Source organism: Protopterus annectens, chromosome 1.part1, assembly GCF_019279795.1.
Source record: "Protopterus annectens isolate FY-2018-M chromosome 1.part1, PAN1.0, whole genome shotgun sequence".
NCBI lineage: Eukaryota > Metazoa > Chordata > Ceratodontiformes > Protopteridae > Protopterus > Protopterus annectens.
Genome location: NC_056726.1, coordinates 783,985,161 through 784,004,848, shown reverse-complemented (window position 1 = coordinate 784,004,848; position 19,688 = coordinate 783,985,161). Strand labels below are relative to the sequence as shown.

The 19,688-nt window shown below is 42.3% G+C and overlaps 1 protein-coding gene across 1 annotated transcript in view; it reads right to left on the bottom strand.

Annotated features, from left to right (window-relative positions):
• MAPK4 (mitogen-activated protein kinase 4) overlaps window positions 1-17,742 on the bottom strand; it is a 320,910-nt gene extending 303,168 nt beyond the window's left edge. The window contains exon 1 of the mRNA XM_044078121.1: window positions 17,601-17,742. Within this exon, the coding sequence (XP_043934056.1) occupies window positions 17,601-17,658 (58 nt within the window). The 5' untranslated portion in view covers window positions 17,659-17,742. The remainder of the gene's footprint in view (window positions 1-17,600) is intronic.
• Between the last annotated feature and the right edge of the window lie 1,946 nt (window positions 17,743-19,688).

Below are 19,688 nucleotides of genomic sequence, written 5' to 3'. Positions count from 1 at the left end.
TATATTATGTCTAATTTGTTATAATTATTTAAACTGCAGATGTTTTGTTTTATTTTTGAAGATTGCAAAATTATTGATCTTAAAATGCTTTGTAATAATTTGGAGATTTTATCCCACATGGGGTCTAGAAGTCTTGCATTTTAGATGCTCATCATATTTATTTATTTATTGACATTTGATTACTCAGAAAATCCGACAGGGTAGAAGCCCATTTTCCTGGGCCTCCGCTGAAAATGGGCTTCTACCCTGTCGGATTTTCTGAGTAATCAAATGTCAATAAATAAATATGACGAGCATCTAAAATGCAAGACTTCTAGACCCCGTGTGGCATCTTTAGGAGATGTCACTTGTGTCGATGAATTTCATTCCCATCTAACCATAAACCAAGCTGCCCCAATCAAAGCCAAAGTTATTGGGGCACAAAAAAAAAGAAACCATATCGGTAGAGTGCCAGTATTAAAAAGCTGTACAATAAAAGGCATGTAGTAAATCAAAATATACCCACATTAAAGAATCTATGAAAAAAGTAAAGTTACTGTAAGGAAGGTCAGAACAGAACACACATTAAAATTAGCATCTGAACCCAAGGGTAATCAAGTGCAGCAGGCAATTAAGAAATGACACTCAGCAATACTCTGAATTAATTCATAATCATATTACCCATTTCTATTCAGTTTAATTTCTCTGAATCTTTTGTTTGTAATACAATGATGGGAATGGACCCCATTCCTATGTCAGGATATAATCAAAGTTCATGGAATTGGTTCTTTTTCCATCTTTGACTTTAGCCAAGAGTGTTCTTCACAGCACCTGCAATGTACCCTGAACCAACTCCTTCTGCAATTCATATGGAGTTACATGCATTGGTAGCACATATAAATATGACAGTAGATTCTTTTTTTATTAAGCCCATTGTTACTACAACTACGGGAACTCTTTGGGTATCTTTCTTCCTCATTGCTGTTATTTTTGCCTGCAAATCCTGATACTTTACGACCGTTTCTCTTTGCATGTGGGATGCCATAACTGTTAGGTGTAGAAATGTCAAAGAACAATGCTAATTTTGTCTTTTTTTCATAGACTATAATATCTGGGTTTCTCTGATCTATTTTTTTGAACTGCTGATGATGCAGGATCCCACATGATGTAAACTTCATCATTCTCCATAATGCTTTGTGGTTATGATTCCAATGCTTCTCAGCTACTTCTATAATGTAGTATTTGCACAATCCCCAGTGCAACAATCATACCACATTATTGTGCCTTTCACTTCCAATACCTATGCCATAACTATACTGCACCCAGCAACAAGGTGTGCAACTATTTCCAATTCTTTTTTACAGAACCAACATTTGTCTGTTTTCCCACATATTCAGTGGACTTTGTAAACTAGTGTGTATGTAGTCCACTATCTTGGGCTGCCATTATCAGCCTTTCATCTTTTTTGTTTCAACTCACCTCTCCTTAACCATTCCTGCATCAAATCCTGATCAACATGAGGTTGTTCCAGGAGATCTCTATACTTGACACTATTTTTATGGCTTTTCCACATACTTTCCTTCTCATCTGATCCTTCTCCTTATATTCATTCTTTTGTTTTTTTGGCACATTCATTTGCTGTCTGATTTTTGTCTACTTCTGGTTTGATCTCCATTCCTGCTTGTCACTTGAATACTTCTACTAAACTAAGCAGAGATATCATCTTAAGACTTCTTCTCCTCATGTTTTAAAACTTCCACTATGTTTGCATTTCATGAGGTCAGCAGATATGTATGCAGTTCACAACTGAAGATCTATAGATGTAATCAATTTTGAGGAAGTTCATACCTCCTTCAGTGTGAGGGATATATAATCTTGGTATACACTGATTTTTATACATGATTTGTTAAGGATGAAGCATTTTTCTTGTTTTTCTGTCCAGCTAATCCGATACCTTTTGGAGCCAGTCAATCAACCTAAAACTGTAAGGTAAGCAAGAGAATAAATTGGTTTATAACTTGGACTTTATTCCAAGATGTCAGGGCTGTTTTCTTAGTATTGCAACTTTCCTGCTTTAAATGCTGCTTTCTCACATCAAGACCAAATGCCATTCTTATATCATCTAAAAAAGTTTTAACCACTTGCAGTTGTGCTTTCAACTTCTAGTCTGATGAACTATATAATTTTAATTCATCCACAAAAAGTAGATGAGAAACCTTTAAGCAAGTTTGTTTTCTGGGAGTCAAATTATAGTCAAGATCTAATATGTTAATTAAGCAATAACCCACGCCTGGGTGTGGGTAATACTGGATTTACCCACGGTTGGTGTGGTTTGGTCACGAGGGCAAAGCCCAAGTGGCCAAACAAAGACCACCGTGGGTAAATCCAGCATTACCCACACCCAGAAGTGGGTTATTGCTATTATACAATGACATTATTTAAGAAAAAAATACTTACTTTTCTTAAATAATGGCATTGTATAATGCCTCCATGCTGCCCTTCTTTAGCTGTCTGATATTCTGCAACAGTTCTGATGTACTGCGCATGCGTATGCTTACATGGTACATCAGAGCTGTGGGTGGAAGCAATGGAGAAAGCAAGATCTCTGTTGCTTTTTAGAAAGTATTTTGCTATGTTAAAGGAGTTTAACATAGTGAGACAGCTTTAAAAAAAGCAAAGGAGATCTTCCATTTTTCCATTACTTTTTTTAAAGCTGTCTCGCTATGTTAAACCCATTTAACATAGTGAGACAGCTTTAAAAAAAGCAATGGAGAAAGGAAGATCTCCGTTGCTTTTTTTAAAGCTGTCTCACTATGTTAAACTCCTTTAACATAGCGAGACAGTTTCTAAAAAGCAACGGAGATGTTGTGTTCTCCGTTGCTGTAAAAAAAAAAAAAAAAAAACTTATAGCAATGGAAAAAGTCCGGACCTTTTTCCCTTAGTATAAGTGGTGGTGCAGCGGTAGCGTTATTACCTCACAGCAAGCGGTTCTCCCATTCGATTCTCGGGTTTGGTTGGGAGTGCCTTCTGTGTGGAGTCTGCATGTCCTCCCCGTGGTCGAGTGGGCATTCGAAAGACATGTGTTGAATGGGCGTGCCTTCATTGAAGGTTGGGCGTCGGGCTGGCAACTCGACACCATAAAAAAAACAACTGCTAATCATTAGCGGACCGGAGTTCCGCTGTGGCGACCCCTAACAAGGAAAAGCCGAAAGACAAACAACAACAAAAGTCTGATTTACAACGTGCATGCTGACCTATCAGCGTGCACGTTTTGGAATATTATTGGGGGGGTCGTTGCATAATTAAACAGTTTAATGGGTTAAAGGCAAAACAAAACAACAGCAGTGACAAATAATCACCCTGAAATATCCTCCTTTTCAGTTTTATTCCTAGGATAATAATTTGACCTTTGTCGTGTTTTAATTGCAGAGTTGTTCGCTACTGCTTCATGGTTACCAAAATGTAATTGATCAATGTAAGATGTATCTTATACAACTGTAAGCACTCCTTTATCCATAAATGTGGGATGCTGTCAAATGCTTTTATTGTAATCTATCAATGTCATTCTTATATTCTTCCCCTTTTTTTACATTTCTCTATTATCATCATCTTTGGTGCTACTTTTTTGTACTGCTTAGTTTTGCTTTCTCCTTTGCATAAATATTACACCACATTAAATCTACTTTTTCCATGTCCATATTTCTTCAGATGTATCCCGCTTCAACTGTTTCCCCATACATTTGAAACTCATTGTTCCAACATGCTGTGCCTTAAGCTGTGGGAGACAATCTACACTAAATCTTTCACTTTGCAAGTATTAGGTGGTGTATTCAGGGGATAAGCCAGGCTGCAAGGTTCAGGGTTTGCAGCTGTGGATGAAAAATATGTCCCTCCTGCTGGGACAGCAGGGAGGGGGTCTAATGTAGGTGCCAGGGTGGCACTGCTGTCAGACTGCATAGGAGTGGGTACCAGTGCTGGAGTGGCCAGTCTGTGGCAATAAGGATGGTCCTTGGTCTATCCTGTTTGATCTTGAGTAATACTTTTGAGAAGAGGGGCACAGGGAGAAAGGCATAAATTGAGAGTTTTTCCCATGTAAAGGATAGGGCATCCACTTTCCATGCTTGGCTGTGAAGATTTCTGGTGCAAAATCTGCTCAATTAATGGTTTTGGGGGGAGGCAAAGAGGTCCATCTCTGGTGTTCCCCACCTGTGGATTAGAAGTTTGAATGAGTTGGGTTCCAGTTTCCACTCGTGTGGGTCCAGTAGATTTCTGCTTGTCGTCTGCCAGTGAATTTTGTTTGCCTGGCAGGAACTGAGCTTGAAGGTGCACTTGGTTGCTCAAAGCTGTGTTCCACAGGGCCATGGCTAACCTGCAGAGTGGGTAGGAATGAGTTCCTCCCTGCTTGTTTATGTACCACATAACTGTGGTGTTGTCTATCTTTATCAGGAGTTGTCCTGTAAGGATAAGGTATTTGAAAGCTGTCACAGCATTCTGTACAGCTAACATTTTTTTTGATTGATATGCACAGGAATTTGTCCTGGGCTCCATTTTCCTTGAATGCATTTGCCTGCCATGTGAGCCCCCATATGCATAGTTTGATGAGTCTGTTGTCAGGGTTTATCAGGGTTTGGGCGGCGAGGGGTGAGTGAAAGGAAGCCCTTGTTGTGGTTGCTTGCCTCTGCCCACCAAAGGAACTCTGCCCTTAGACAAGGAATGATAGGAATTAGTGTTTCCAGGTCTTGAGAATGTTGACACCAGAGACTTTTTAAGTACCACTGAAGTTTCCTCATATGCAGTCTTGCATATGGAATTAGTAGAATGCATGAGGCCATGAACCCTAGGGCTTGCAGTATTTTCCTTGCAGATAGCTGGGTTTTGGTGGCCATTAGTTTGATGTAGTTTGTCAAATAAACCTGTTTTTCTGGAGTGAGGAATACCATCTGGGAAGTTGTGTTTAAGCTTGCTCCCAGGAATACAATCTTTTTGGCTGGGCACCAGTTGTGATTTTTTTTTGTTGATGGTGTACCCCAGAGAAGTTAGGAGTCTCTTTACAAATGCCAGGTGCTGAAGTAGCAATTCCTGACTGTCCACCTGAATCAGGCAATCATCCAAGTATGGGTACATTTGAATATTTCTCTAACCGCAGTAAGCAATGGCTGGAGGCAGGCACTTTGTGAATACCCTGGGCGTAGTAGATAAGCCAAAGGGAAGTGCAGAGAACTGATGGTGCATACAGCCTGCCGTGAAACGTAGATATTTCCTGCAAGATTCCCTTATGGGGATGTGCAGATAAGCTTCTTTTAAGTCTAGGGTGACTAGCCAGGTGCCCTTGGCTAGCATAGGAAGAAGCTGTTGCAGTGTAAGCATTTTAAAATTTTGGGACCACCAGGAAGGTGTCAGGAATTGACAGATTCAGAATAGGGTGCCAAGAGCTCCCTTTTCTGGGCAACAGGAACAGTCTGGAGTAGAAACCCTGTCCCCTATGCTCTACTGGAACAGGTTGAATAGCCCTGATAATGAGAAGAGAAAGTACTTGCTTTTGAGCCTCTGCCCACTGGTTTGAAGGAATGTCTGGCAACCTGGTTGGGGTTGGCAGTGAGTGGAGGTAGAATCTGTATCCCTAGGATACAATGTTTAGGACCCATTGGTCCTGGGTAATGGACATCCAGTTTTTTTCATGCTGGGCGAGTTTTCCTCCTAGGGGTGCAAGTACTTGGGCATGGCTGGGAAGGATGATAGACAAGTCATTGTGAACTTTTTCCATAAAGGGGTGGCTTACCACTCCCTGTTTTTGAGGTGGGAGCACTCCATTGTATAGATCTCTGCATACCCTGAGACTGTAGTCTTGGTGGTCTGTTGCCCCTGGGTATGGGCTGAGAGGGACTGGAAAGGACAATTTTTAGAAGGCCAATGCCTACTGAATCTAGGTGGCTGCACCTGTAAGAAAATTTTAACAGCTTGCATACATTTAGCTTTTTCTTCCATCTTTTTAAGAACTTCTTCTGCTTTTGTGCCAAACAAACGTTCCTGGTTTAATGGAGCATCTAGTATTTTTGCTTTGACATGATCTGGCAAGATTTGTTCCTTCAGCCAAGCATGTGTTCTCAGTACAAACCCAGTGACAGCAGCCCTGCAAGATGCTTCTAAGGCATCAAAACTATACTGCAAAGTATGTTTACTAACTTGATTTGCAGAATGCATTAACTCTTGTAAATCTTTATTTTCAATACAATCTGGAAGCAACAACATTTTTTGTTTAATTAGTTCCATAATATGCTGCTGGTACTTTAACATGTGAAACTGGCAATTCAAAGCCCTGATGGCAAGAGTTGCAGAGGTATATACCTTCTTACCCCATCTGTCTAAAGCTCTAGAATCCCTGTCCGAAGGGGTAGGGTTTTTGGCTGTAGTACAAAGAAGAAAAAATGGACTGAGTACACTCTGACAACAACACGAAGTACCAAAATAGTAAAGAAAAGAAGTTGCAGAGTTCCACAACAGTTTTTACCTTTTATTATACAAAAATAAAGATGAAGTAAGCGCTTTCACGATCTACCCAGATCGCTTCCTCAGACTATATTATAATAACCTGGCTGTAGTACACTTAATGCCTTTAGGTCCCTGGGAAATGGTCGCTGGATCTGCAGTGGGATTCTTAAAGAGAAATTTGTGAGAGTCAGTTACTCTGTAGTACCTGTCAGGCTTTCTAGGAGCTGGGATTCCATGAAGACATCATCTACAATATCCAGGACAGGGGGTATAGCCAGAGGCCTGTGCTGAGGCAAGTCTAAAAATTCTCTTAGTCTCTTTTTGGACTGAGGGTAGTCCTGGCATTCCCAGCAGAAATGCTCTCTTAAGGTATGCAAGGTTTTACCAAAAGAAAAGTCCTCTGGAGGGGAGGCAGATAGAATGGAATCCTCTGCATCTGAATCCTCATAGGTAGATAAGGGTATGTCCTGGTAATTAGAGGGATCAGAGTCATCGGACTCAAGGTCTGTCGAATCAGAAGGAAAATCAATTCTTTGTCTTTTAGAGGGGGAAGGCTGGCTTTCCCAAATTAAAGTTATAAGGTCTTCAGCCATTCTAAGCATTTGTTTCTGTGGCATGGGAGCTTGAGCATGTGCTTCGGTCATCGGTTTTCTAGGCGTAGTGCGAACTCTGGGCCTGAAAAACTTGGTAGTTTTAGTCAAAAATGAAGTTGTTGGTTTAATACAAACATCAGAAGGTCAGAATATGCCCTCAGAAGCTGGTGCCTGCACAGCGGCTCCGGACCCATCCAAGGTAGAGACATCCGCAGGTTCTATAGTCGAAAAAGCATCTTGCGGCATACCGGACTCTGAATGGGTCTCAGCAGAAGCCTGCAAATCAGCAGAAGTGGGTATCAGGGGCTGCAAAGGCACCTCACTGAGTACCAGCGGATTGGTGACTAGCTTAACGGAAGCGTCGTCGGCAGTTTTGGAACTATGCTGTCTGTCTCTGTCTTTATCCTCACATTTTTTCAGAAGATCGGTAGTCGGATGGCTTATCGAAGCCATTTCGGAATACGGAGAATGGGATTGAAAGAATTTAGCAACAAAGATAGCCAGACAACGAATAGTTCGGGCGTTAAACAAGGCACAAAACCAGGAGCAAGGAACATCATGGTCTGGGCCTAAACAGGTGGCGCGGTAAGAATGAAAATCTCTGTGAGGTATTTGCTTTCCACAGGCAAGACAATTGTTAACTTTTTCTGACATCGGTTAGAGCAAGAAAAAAGGATCCCCAGTGGTGTACTTAGCTTTAGAAGACTTCAGGTTTCTAACTCGAAAAATGAAAATTTCAGGTAGCGGCCGACCGTCACTTGCAAACTGCTTCTGCTTCTGGCTCTCACGCGGCAAGAAAAGCTGATGTAATGGCGTTGGCTGCATGCTTTATACTCCTGACGTCATGGAAGAAGCGACAGCATCCGATGCAGAAATCCCAAGACTCTGGTATTCTGGCCAACTGAGGGCTACCTGCAGGCAGATAACCCAAGTGTGATGACTTCAACAATGAAACATGAAAAACATCTGATAATAACTGGCTCCTAATCAGACATGTAGAGCCCCTCTGAATTCCTTGGTCATCTTGATATGTGCATAGATGTCTTGCAGATCTGAAGAGAACACCCAGTCTCCTTCCTGCAGACAGGAAAATATGTCTTTTGTACCATGATCGTTTGGAAAAACGGCCTGGGAATAAATTTATTTCAGCCATATGAATCCAAAATTAGCCTGAGGCCCTTTGTCTTTATGAAACTAAAAATAATCTGAATTAATATTTGGATCTTTTCAGATCTGATGGGATGGAACCTCTTGGATGACTCTTTTGTTAATGAGTTGACTCATTCTTGCAGTCTTTTAAAGGAGTAGAATGGCAAAGAGTGAATGGGGCAAGTGAAGTGTGAGGAACAGAATCATATAGCCTCTGGATATTACTGCCTGATTCCCTTTGTCCTGTGTAAGGTTCAGCCATGAATCAAAGTGGAGAAACAGATGTTCTCTGATTGCCTCTGGTATGGAAAGTTGGCCACGGTATTAGGAATTTGATTACTGCCCTCCAAAAGGAGGAATGTGTTATTCACGCTATTGATGTTTTTTTTGTTTGCCTTTCAGCTGGAGTCCATTCTGAAAATTGCCATAGCCATGTTTGACTCATCCCAGATCACTGGGTCACATCTTGGTCACTATATTAGTAGCATAACTGAAATGAACTTATTTTGGCAAAGTGGCATCAAGGAACCTACAATTTCATGACAGCAGCTGAGAGGGTCTTGCCCTCTTTTTCCATATTCATCAGTTGTTCCTTAACTTTTGGTCTGAACACTGCAGACATAACAAAATGCACAATAAGTAAGGACACCGTAGAATCTTCAAATGTGTAAGGTGCAGCCAGTGGTCAATAAACAGCCATGCCAGCACCTGATACCCTAATTCCACCATCTACATAATTATGCACACATCACTGCGTAAGACTGGATGTAGAAGACACAGCTACCACCTGAGACTGTAACTTGAGTTTGATGTCTTCCAACAATTCCTCCATTACTGAGATACCTCATCATCCAGCTCCCATTAAAAGTGTAACATGTGAGAGATAGTTCAATGTCCTCAGAGAGAATGTGGAAGAACCAAACAGTCCCTAAATATGTTGTTTGCTCTGGACCCTTTATATGGAGGATAGACAGCAGGGCTCAGCAGAGTATCCGCCTTTTTATGTGACACACCATCAACATTATCTTCTACTTTGGGAGGCTCTGCCAAGCAAGTCCAATCTTTGGGACTCCAGAAAAATCTTGTCTATCCTCCTGGGAACAGATGAAATACCTGTCACAATATCAGGTTCTTTACTTGTGATCTTGACTAAAAAGCATATCATCATCTTTCCTGTAGTGGAGACCCCCCCCTCCCAAGAGGAGAGTAGTGGGGACATGAATGGCTTTTTTGCAAGATATGCTCAGGAGAAGACATCCGGTCTGTAAGTCATCCCACTCTCTAGTGGATGATTTCATGGACTTCCCTGAAACTGAGATCACCTGAGTGTAATGGTGGGGAATCAACTCCGTCTCTATTGTCAGTATCTGTGATATGAGGAACTCTAAAAGCAAGTGCAGAAATTTCATCCTGCACTCTTCATTCTCTCCTGATCTTTAAAAGGGAATAATCCAAGGGCAAGTAAGAAACATGATCCAGATATATATGATTGATCTTGCAAGAATTCTTCAGAAATTTGATCCTGATATACGGTAGGAAAAGTAGCTGAAGGAATAGAAAAATGCTTCCACACCTGCTCACCTCAGTGTAGGCATCAATGTAAAAATTTACATCAATGCATCATTTGAAGCTGAGGGCTCTGATCATGACTATGCAAGACTAAAGCTCATCAAGGCTAAATCTAATGTTGAAAGGACTGAAAAAGCTTGACCCCAAATGCCAGATGCTTAACAAATGGGTAAATGAGCCCAAGCCCATTGTGGAGAACCCAAGGCTAGGGAGATTGATGGTCAACCCTGTGACATTGCCAGCCCAACAATCTGGAATTTTGTAACTAATCATATGTCATGTGAATATTAATGTGACTCATACACTTGTCTTACAAATGTAAGAGAAATAGAAGTTATGTACTTACCATAACGTTCCATGTGAGTTGTTTATCTTGCCTTTATTCTAACTGATGGGTTCGACACGGCCGATAGCAAAGCTCAAGGTTTGCCAGTAGCTCGAGACCAAGCCCCTTATCCCACAATGCACTGCTGGAATTACCTCATATCTTGTTTGCTGTGAGTAACAGTATTTACATATATATGTATATACAAACATATACATACCCTTTTATGTATTGGTACTGCGGTGGTGGTGCTGCGGTAGCGTTGTCGCCTCATAGCAAGATGTTGTCCCGTTCGATTCTCAGCTACAGCGTCTTCTGTGTGGAGGCATACGTGAATGGGGCGTGCCTTCGTTGAAGGTTGTGCATCAGGGCTGGTAACCCGGTACGTAAAAATCCACTACCAATCATTAGCGGACGGGAGTTCTGCTGTGGTGACCCCTAACTGGGAAAAGCCGAAAGACACAAACCAAGAATACTTCTCAAAGGGGAAGAAGAAATATTGAATAACCAGGATGGTACTAGCCTGTAAGTCAACAGTCAGCCAGGAGGGGAAGGAGGGAGGGATGTGAGAATAAAGGCGAGATAAACAACTCACATGGTGGTAAGTACATAACGTCTATATGTGAAGTTGTTAAATCTCACCGTTTATTCTCACTGATGGGTAGCGTCTCTAGCACCCTGAATCCTGGGTGGCTCATGGGAGTATGTTCTTCAGTACCATAGAACCAAAGGAAGACCTGTCCCTTGAAGCCTTATCCACTTTGTAATGCATGATAAAGGTATGAGGCTTAGACAACGTGGCTGCAGCGCAAATATTGTCAAGGGGCAATTTAGCTTGAAAAGCAGAAGACATAGAGACGGCTCTGGTAGAATGAGCCTTAGGTTTGTGTGTTAATGGCATGTTCGCATTTTCATAAACAAAGGATATGCAATCGGATAACCATTTAGATAAGGTTGTTTTAGCTACTGGATTGCCTTTTCTTGCTTCCGAGAAGGATACGAAAAGTTGATCTGATTTTCTAATATCCTTCGTTCTGTCAAGATAAAATCTGAGCTGTCTGTGAACATCAAGTTTGTACAGCATGTATTCCAATTTGCTAGAGTGGTTTGGAAAAAAGACTGGCAGCTCAATGACCTGATTGATATTTGATTCAGAACAGACTTTAGGTAAAAATGAGGGGTTTGTTCTGAGAGATACTCTATTAGCATGGAAAATCATGTAGGGTGGTCTGATAGATAATGCTTGAAGTTCTGACACTATGTGGGCAGAACTAATGGCCACAAGAAATATTGTTTTCCAGGATACAAATTTGAGTTCACAAGAAGATGCTGGTTCAAAAGGAGGAAGAATAATTTGAGACAGCATAAGGTTTAAATTCCAGGGAGAATAGGGAATTTTGATCAGAGGTCTCATATGAAGAACGCCTTTAAGAAAAGTCTTAGATAATTTATGGCCCATAACATTTGAGCCACCAAAACCAAGGTGAAAATTTGAGATGGCAGCTAACTGAACTCTAACTGTAGCAGCTGCTGCTCCTTCCTTAAAAATTTTGGTCAAAAGTTCTAAAATAGAAGATAGCGGAGCTCGGAAAGGGTCAATGTTCTGTGTGTTGGCCCAAATTGAGAACCTTTTCCATTTACTGCCATATATTTTCTTGGTAGATGACTTGTGAGAAGACAAGAGAATTTGTCTTGTTATCTTCTGAAATTGAATGAAGCCTGGCAATTAGGGGAAGTGGATTAGCCAAGCAGTCAGTTTCAGGGACTGCAATGAAGGATGAAGGTCCCCTGACGGGTGCGTCAGAAGGTCCGAAACTGGGTCCAGAATCCATGGACCTTCCAACAGATGATGGTGGAGAAACAGAAGCCAAATCTGTCGAGGCCAGTAGGGGGCTATGAGTATAACAGTCCTTCCCAGCGATTTTGCTTTCTGTAAAAATCTGGGTATTAATAGGAAGGGTGGAAATGCATAAAGGAGACCCAGGGGCCAATCGTGTAGAAGTGCATCTCTCGGGGGATGACCGGGAAGTGGTATTAGGGCAAAGTAGCTTCTGCATTTTGAACTGATGTGGCTGGCAAAAAGGTCGCAGCAAGGCTGGCCCCATTTGCGGAAAATCAACTCCGCAACCTGTTGTTTGAGAGACCACTCATGAAGGAGCAATATCGCCCTGCTTAGCTTGTCCGCTATCACGATGGATTTCCCCGGGCATGTGCATTGCTAACAGAAAATGCTGGGATGACCCAGCCCATTGCCAGACCCTGAGGGCTTCTTGACAAAGGGGGTAAGACTTGGTTCCACCTTGTTTGTTCAAGTACCAAACTACCGACATGTTTTCCGTCTGAATTGCAATAGTTCCTAGAGGAAGAGAGTCCTGAAAGTACTGCAACGCCAGAAGTACCGCTCTCAACTCTAGAACATTGATGTGCAGATGTGATTCTTGATCTGTCCATGTGCCTTGGGCAGTCTTTCCCTGAAAATGCCCCCCCACCCTATCAGGGAAGCGTCCGTGGTCACAGTGGCTACTGGGGGTGGGGGGGGTGGAGAACAAAGGGTCTTCCGATTGTGACATGAAGAGACATCAACCACCACCGAAGGTCTCTCCTGCAAGAATCCGTGATGAGAATCATGTGGTGCATCGGTAGTTTCTGGTAAGACCACTGAGCGAAGAGGAGCTATTGAAAAATTTGCATATGCATCCTTGCGAGTAGTATAGCCAGGATTGCTGCCGCCATCAAACCTAGTACTTTCAACACCTCCGCTGCTGTAGTTCTGTTCTTTGACACCAGTAAGCTGACGTTTTGGCGGAGAAGAGAGACTCTTTCGACAGGGACACGTAGAGTGGTAGTTGAGGTATCTAATTCTGCTCCTATAAAAACGCTATGCTTCGATGGCAATAAGGCAGACTTTTCGAAGTTGATTGTAATGCCCAGTTGATGGCAAAGTGTCAGAGTGTATTGTGTTGCCTGAGTGAATTGATGCCTGGTGGCAGCAGTTAGGAGACAATCGTCTAGGTATGGAAACACCTGGAATCCTGGACGTCTCAGGTGAGCCGTGACCACTGCCATGCATTTGGTGAACACTCTGGGGGCTGTAATGAGACCAAAGGGCAGGGCTTGAAACTGGTAATGATTGGATCCCAGCCGGAAGCGAGATGATCTTTGGTGCGTCTGTTAATCTTTATGTGATAGTATGCATCCTTGAGATCTATGGAGACAATCCAATCGCCTTTCCCTAAGAAGGGAAGAATGGAATGGACTGAAGAGTGACCATTCGGAACTTCTCTTTCTTTATGAACTGGTTGAGTCTGCTGAGGTCCAAGATAGGTCTCCAGTCCCCTGTTTTCTTTGGTACTAAAAAGAATCTTGAGTAAGTTCCGAATCCAACTTGGTCTGCTGGGACTGGTTGGATGACTCTTTTTTTCTAGCAATCTGTGAACCTCTACGATTGCTTGTTCCCTGAGACTGGGTGGAACATCTGGGATTCTCTTTACAGGAATGCGAGGGGAAGAGAACGGAATGAAATATCCCCTGAAAATGATGCTTTGTACCCAATTATCTGATGTTATGTTTAGCCAGGCTTCTGGGTACAAAGACAAGCGACTCCCGACTGCCTCCAGAGCCGAACAGTCGAGCCCCCTTTCAGGGGAGCTGGTAGGGCTGACCGGAGAACTGACCCCTGTCACCCTGTTGCTGCGGACCCCCTCTGCCACGGGGGCGGCATCTTCTGTTATAACTCCCTCCTCTGCCTCTAGAGGGGGTTTCTCCACGTGTGTCCTGAAAGGCTGCCTGTGCTTTTCGGAACCACATTTTCCCTCCCCTAAGGCCCCTGGGGTAGGGCCGAGTAGGGGTCAAAAAACGGACTCCAACGGCAGATAAGGTCTTGCCTTCCTGCTCACACCTGGTTAAAGTTTCCTTTACTTTGGGCCCAAACAGTGATGAGCCATCGAACGGGGTATTAATAAAGGAAGACTTAAAGGGTTCCATAAAGGAACAGAGATGCATCCAGGCTTGTCTTCGAAGAGCAATGCCCAAACTAGAGGCTCTACTCGAACCATCAGCTGCCTAGGATATGAGACGCATGGACGAGTTTACCACTGAGTTTAGAGTAGCGAACTGGGTGTTGACTTTGTCGGCCACCTCTGCAGCTACCGCGCCCTGGAGAGTATCTCCTAGCTCTTTCAGAAGATCTCTCTGTAGTCTCGTAAAATGGGTTAAGTAGTTCAGTGATCACAGAGAAAAAGTCGCTGAACTAAACATGCACCTCCCATATCTATCCATGACCCTAGAATCTCGGTTAGGGGGATGGATAGAGGTGGATGTCACAGATACTTCCTTTTTGGTGGTTGCAGCTACCACCATGGCATCAACAGGCACTCCCTTTGTCAAAAATGGCTTGTTCACTGGGGCAGACATAATTTTATTGGGTTTATGAGGAACAGGTTTCCATGGCCTTCGGTGACTCCCACTCCTTAAGAAAATCAGTTCCATGAGCTCGTCGTAAGGCGGAGACACACAAAAAGTGTAAGGTTGAGACCCAAAAGCCTTCAAGAGCATGGACTTATCCTCAATAGGGGTCTTGGACTATCAATCGCCCCTCTGACTAAGGATCTCTAGTATCTCTGCAAAGGAGATATCCTCAGAGGGGGATCGAGGAGACCCTTCTGACTCATCTAAGTCAGTGTCAGATGTCAAGGACTCCTGTGGGGAGTCTAAGTGCCTCCTCTTGCACAATCTCTTCCTGGGCACTTCCTCAGTGGGGGGATCTGGGGAGGTCTCAGAAGAGTAGGGGATGCCCTGTGGGGGTACTTGAGGCTTGGGGTCTCTACGCTTAGACGGACCGGTAGTTGAAGAAGCAGACACAGGAGCTTGAGGGGAGAGGGAAAGCTGAACCAATGCTGACATTGTCTTTGGAGACAAAACTCTCCTCATAGCATCGAAGGCACCATGGCTCCAACAAGGAGTGGATGGACCCGAGAGTACTGTCCGATCCTCCCGCACCAAAACCCTGGGCTCCGAGCCTGAGGTAGGAGTCGTGCTCATCCGAGCCGAAGCCCCGAGAGGAAGACTCGGCACCGACAAATCGGTTCGACTATCCTCCCCGGACCCGACGGGAGAGCGTCGGCTCCTAGAGTCCTCGGTCGGCCCCAAGGACATCCGAGTAGATGGAGCCGATAACACTGGTGCAGGTATCATCTCCAAGGGTTCGACAACCAAGGGTTCAGTTTCCTTCAGCTCTGAGAGTCCAGTACGGCTCAGAGGAGGAGTAGACAAATCCGGCTCCATGGTCTTCGGCACTGACAAGCTGGTAGGAGCCGACAACAATTTGGCAAGTTCTGGTGCCTGTAAAAGCTTCTGCACTATCCAATCCATGCCCAAATCTGAAAGGATGACTGAGGACTTAGCTGAATGCACCCAAGGTGCTGATTGGAGAGAGGAAGAAGGAACTTCAGAGACCGGCGCCAATACTGAGAGCTGGCTCTGAATCAAAGGTACACTCTGTTCCGATGTCTGTGGAACCGATGACCCTCCTTCTGAAATTTTTGCCTTTTTTGTCACTTTGTCTGAAGATTTGGACTTTGAGGATTTGGAGGACTCTCTAGTACCCTCATGGCTACTCAACACCTCAGAAAAAGATTGCTGTAGCAATCCCCTGTCTATAAGTTTCCTCCTTCTCTCCAAGAGGACTCTTGAAGAAAAGGAGTGACAAATGTTGCAGGTGTCTTGGAAGTGTTTGGCCTCCAGACAGTAGACACATTGAATGTGTCCGTCAGTGACGGACATTTTCTGCCCACAATCTGGGCATTTTTTAAAATCCCGATTTAGGATGGGATTTCTCCTTTTCACTAGTAAAGATCCACAAACAACTAAGCCCAATAAGGGCACTATCTATAACAATGTAATTATAGATTAGAAAAATTGGGCTAAAGAGGCCCACAGAAAAAAAGCCTGTCTATTTCCAGTGTCTTGAGACTTGGAATACAAGTCTCGAGATTTTGTAGGAAGCCAATCCTACATTATTCCAAGTTATTAAATTCTATTGACTGTAGAACTTCACTCATTAACATCTAAGTTGTGTGGGAATGTCACACCTCTAGCAGCCTACACACATCTTGCATTCCAGCGCATTTTCTGAAAAATAAACTTAAAAGGATAAGATAAGCAAAAGTAAATATTTTGTGAACAGTAACAGTTATTAAAACTGTACAAGCTGCAATGTTATCAGTAAGAATTACTATTCTTATGTATTCTTTGCAGTTATAATAGTGCATTCATAATATTTCCATAAATACTATAATGCACATAAACTAAAAATAATACATTTTGCTAAATTTCACTATTTATCGTATCTTGGAAAATGCATTACCTAGGCATAAATTCTTAGAACATTTTTGTTAACTAGACAAACTTCCACACAACAAAAAACTCCTCTATGAGTGCATGTTTATTGAGATATTTACAGAAATATAAAAACATATGCTTATTTGTATAATTAGCAGAATAAATAACATTGAATATGTCTCAAAATGTGCAATTTACAGTGCAAATTTTAAGACAGTTTTTTTTTACATCTAAGGTTTCACCTGATGTCAGGCAACAGTTTGTAAGTCATCTTATTTGAAGTATTAAGTACATATGGATATAGTATTTAATTTCATAATTACTAAAAAAAACAACTAGCAATATATCAGGTATAATATAATTGTCTTCCACCATGGCATATCACATCATATCCCTCAATAATATGTAGGGTTCTCAGTTATGAAAATATGAATAAGTTATGAACAGTGATTAATTTCTCCACTGCAGGATATCCTAGTTTAACAATCTTGGGTAATTTTTTAATAAGTCCTTGCACTTTCTAATATTGTTTTCTATTAGCTAAGTCACTCAGTAAATGCAGCCAGACCCAAAAAAGTTCTGGATGCCATAAAGAGCTATGGGCTTGAACTAGTATAAAAAAGGTGCTACAAAGCTTGAATGAGTTAAGGTTTCCTGTTTTACTATACCACCAGAAGGAGTGCTGAAAGCACAGTTCAAACACAAAATCATCTTGCAAAGTATGGTTAAGTGTTTTTCTTGTAACTTACTTATTTGTTTAGTTTTTTTTTTTTCTTGCAGTTTTATTGTTACTTACTTGTTTTATGCAACTTTACAATACAGCTCAAGCAGCAACTATTTCTTTTTATCAAGAACAGATGAGGCTCGCCACAGCAAAAATATAAAAACACGTTTAATCACTGCAGTATAGAGTAAGCGCTTTCACATCTATCTAACGCTTCTTCAGACTTTAAACAACTGCACTAAGCCACAATTCATTAAACAGTATTACATACAGATATGAACCAATCATAACAAACTTAATTGCATCACATATTAGCTCATTAGATATTTAACTTTGTTCTGAAGAGGCTCCTCATCCAGGACTGTTTGGTTGTAGTTCCATATAACTATTTATTTTTAATCTAAGGATTAACAGAGAAGCAAAGCAAACTTACCTGCAAATAGCATTTTTCCAGTTAGCATTTCAGCCAAGATACAGCCTGCAGCCCACATATCGATTGCTTTAGTGTAACTGTTTGGTGAAAGAAGAAGACGTGGTGATCTGTACCACTTAGTTACTAAACCTTCTGAAAGATAACCCTGCAAAAACGAGAGAAAAAAAACAGTGCTGTCTTCTTATGACACATTAATAAAACATTAATTCCCATAATCATATTTTGGAATCACTCATATTCACAGTAGTTTAATAGAGCACCTATTTATTTATTTTATCATAGTTGAACTGGTTTGAGGACCATCTTTTCAGGCACAACTCAGGCCACATTGGCAATAAAGAGAACATACAATCAACTATATTAGAATATTTAACAGCACAGATGAAGAAAAAAGTACAGTTTTGTACCTACCATAAATGTAGATGTCCGATAGGTATGCAACTGCAGTCCTCACATATGGGTTGTCCTGCCTCAGGCAGCCCTTCGGTCGGCTGGATTCCAAAGTCTGGGTCCGGCGTCGGCTGATGTCACCCTTTCCCCAACGTCAGAGCGCCTGGGGTATAAAAGCGTCAGCCAACGCCATCTTCTTCAGTGTTTCTTGCCCCAGATGCCAGGTGCCCTCTAAGGAAGGCTAAATTTTGAAAATAGAGAAAAAATTCCAGACAAGCACAACATAAAAAACAAATACACCATAAAAGATTACCCCAGGTAGCTAAAATGAGGGGTAGAAACCCAAAAGAATACCACAGAGGGGTAGGTGAGAGGAAAAACCTGACTGCAGTCGCATACCTATCGGACATCTACATTTATGCTAGGTACAAAGCTGTACTATGTCCTTCAAGGATGCAACTGCAGTCATCACATATGGGTTGAATACCATAGCCAACCTGGGGGTGGTAGGCACTAAGACAAAGATGGTGTAGCTAAAATGCCCTGCAGGACTGCAGAAGCAAACCCTGCTCTGGATCTGGAATATAAGGGCAGGTTGTAATGTTTGGAAAATGTATGCACGGAGCTCCATGTAGCAGCTTCTAAAATGTCCTTTGTTGCCACTCCTCTTAAAAAGGCTGTGGAGGTGGCTGTAGCTCTGGTGGAATGTGGCCTGATGTCAGCTGGCACAGTTTTTCCATGAAAAGAGTAGCAGAATCAAATGCAATTTCCAATCCATTTAGAAACTGTCTGTTTGGAAATTGCTTTTCCCTGCAATCCAGCAGCGCAATCTACAAAAAGCTGGTCAGATTTTCTGAAAGACTTTGTTCTGTCAAAGTAGTAGCGCAACTGTCTGTGTATGTCCAAGGTGTGCAGAAGTCTCTCTCCTTTATTTTGAGGATTGGGAAAGAAGGTAGGCAGGTGAATAGCTTGATTCAGGGACACCCTGGATACCACCTTTGGCATGAATGACAGATTGGTTCTCAAAGAAACTCTGTCCTGATGAAAAATGAGAAATGGTTGTATTGCCATAAGGGCTTGTAGCTCAAAGACTCTTCTTGCTGAGGTTACTGCCAGAAGGAAAGCTGTCTTCCAAGACAGAAATTTCAACTCTGAAGATGCTGCTGGTTCAAAGGGAGGAAGAGTTAATTTTTCCAGCATGAAGTTGAGGTCCCATGCAGGCACTGGTGGTTTCCTTGGAGGGTTGATGTTCTTTATACCTCTTAGAAACTGTCTTAGCAATGGGTGAGAAAACACAGGCGGATCAGTGTTATATTTGGCAGATATTGCTGAAGCATGTATTTTTATGGAAGAATATGAAAGGCCATTGTGGAGCATTTCAGCCAAATATTCTAAGATCTGTGGAATGCTCATCACTGATGGGTCTTGACCCTTTTTGCTGTTCCAGATAAGAAATCTCTTCCATTTTGCTGAGTATGTTTTTCTAGTGGAAGGTCTGCGTGCCTCCAGGATGATATCTTTTACCCTTTTGGAAAGTGTTTCCTGAGGAATAGTCATGGAATCTTCCAAGCAGTCAGCTTCAAAGTTTTCAAGCTGGGGTGTAGTGTCCTGTAATTGTGCTGTGTCAGAAGAAGTGGCCTTTGAGGAAGGAGCCACAGATTGGTGTGTGTCAAGCTCCGTAGAAGTGGGTACCAGTGT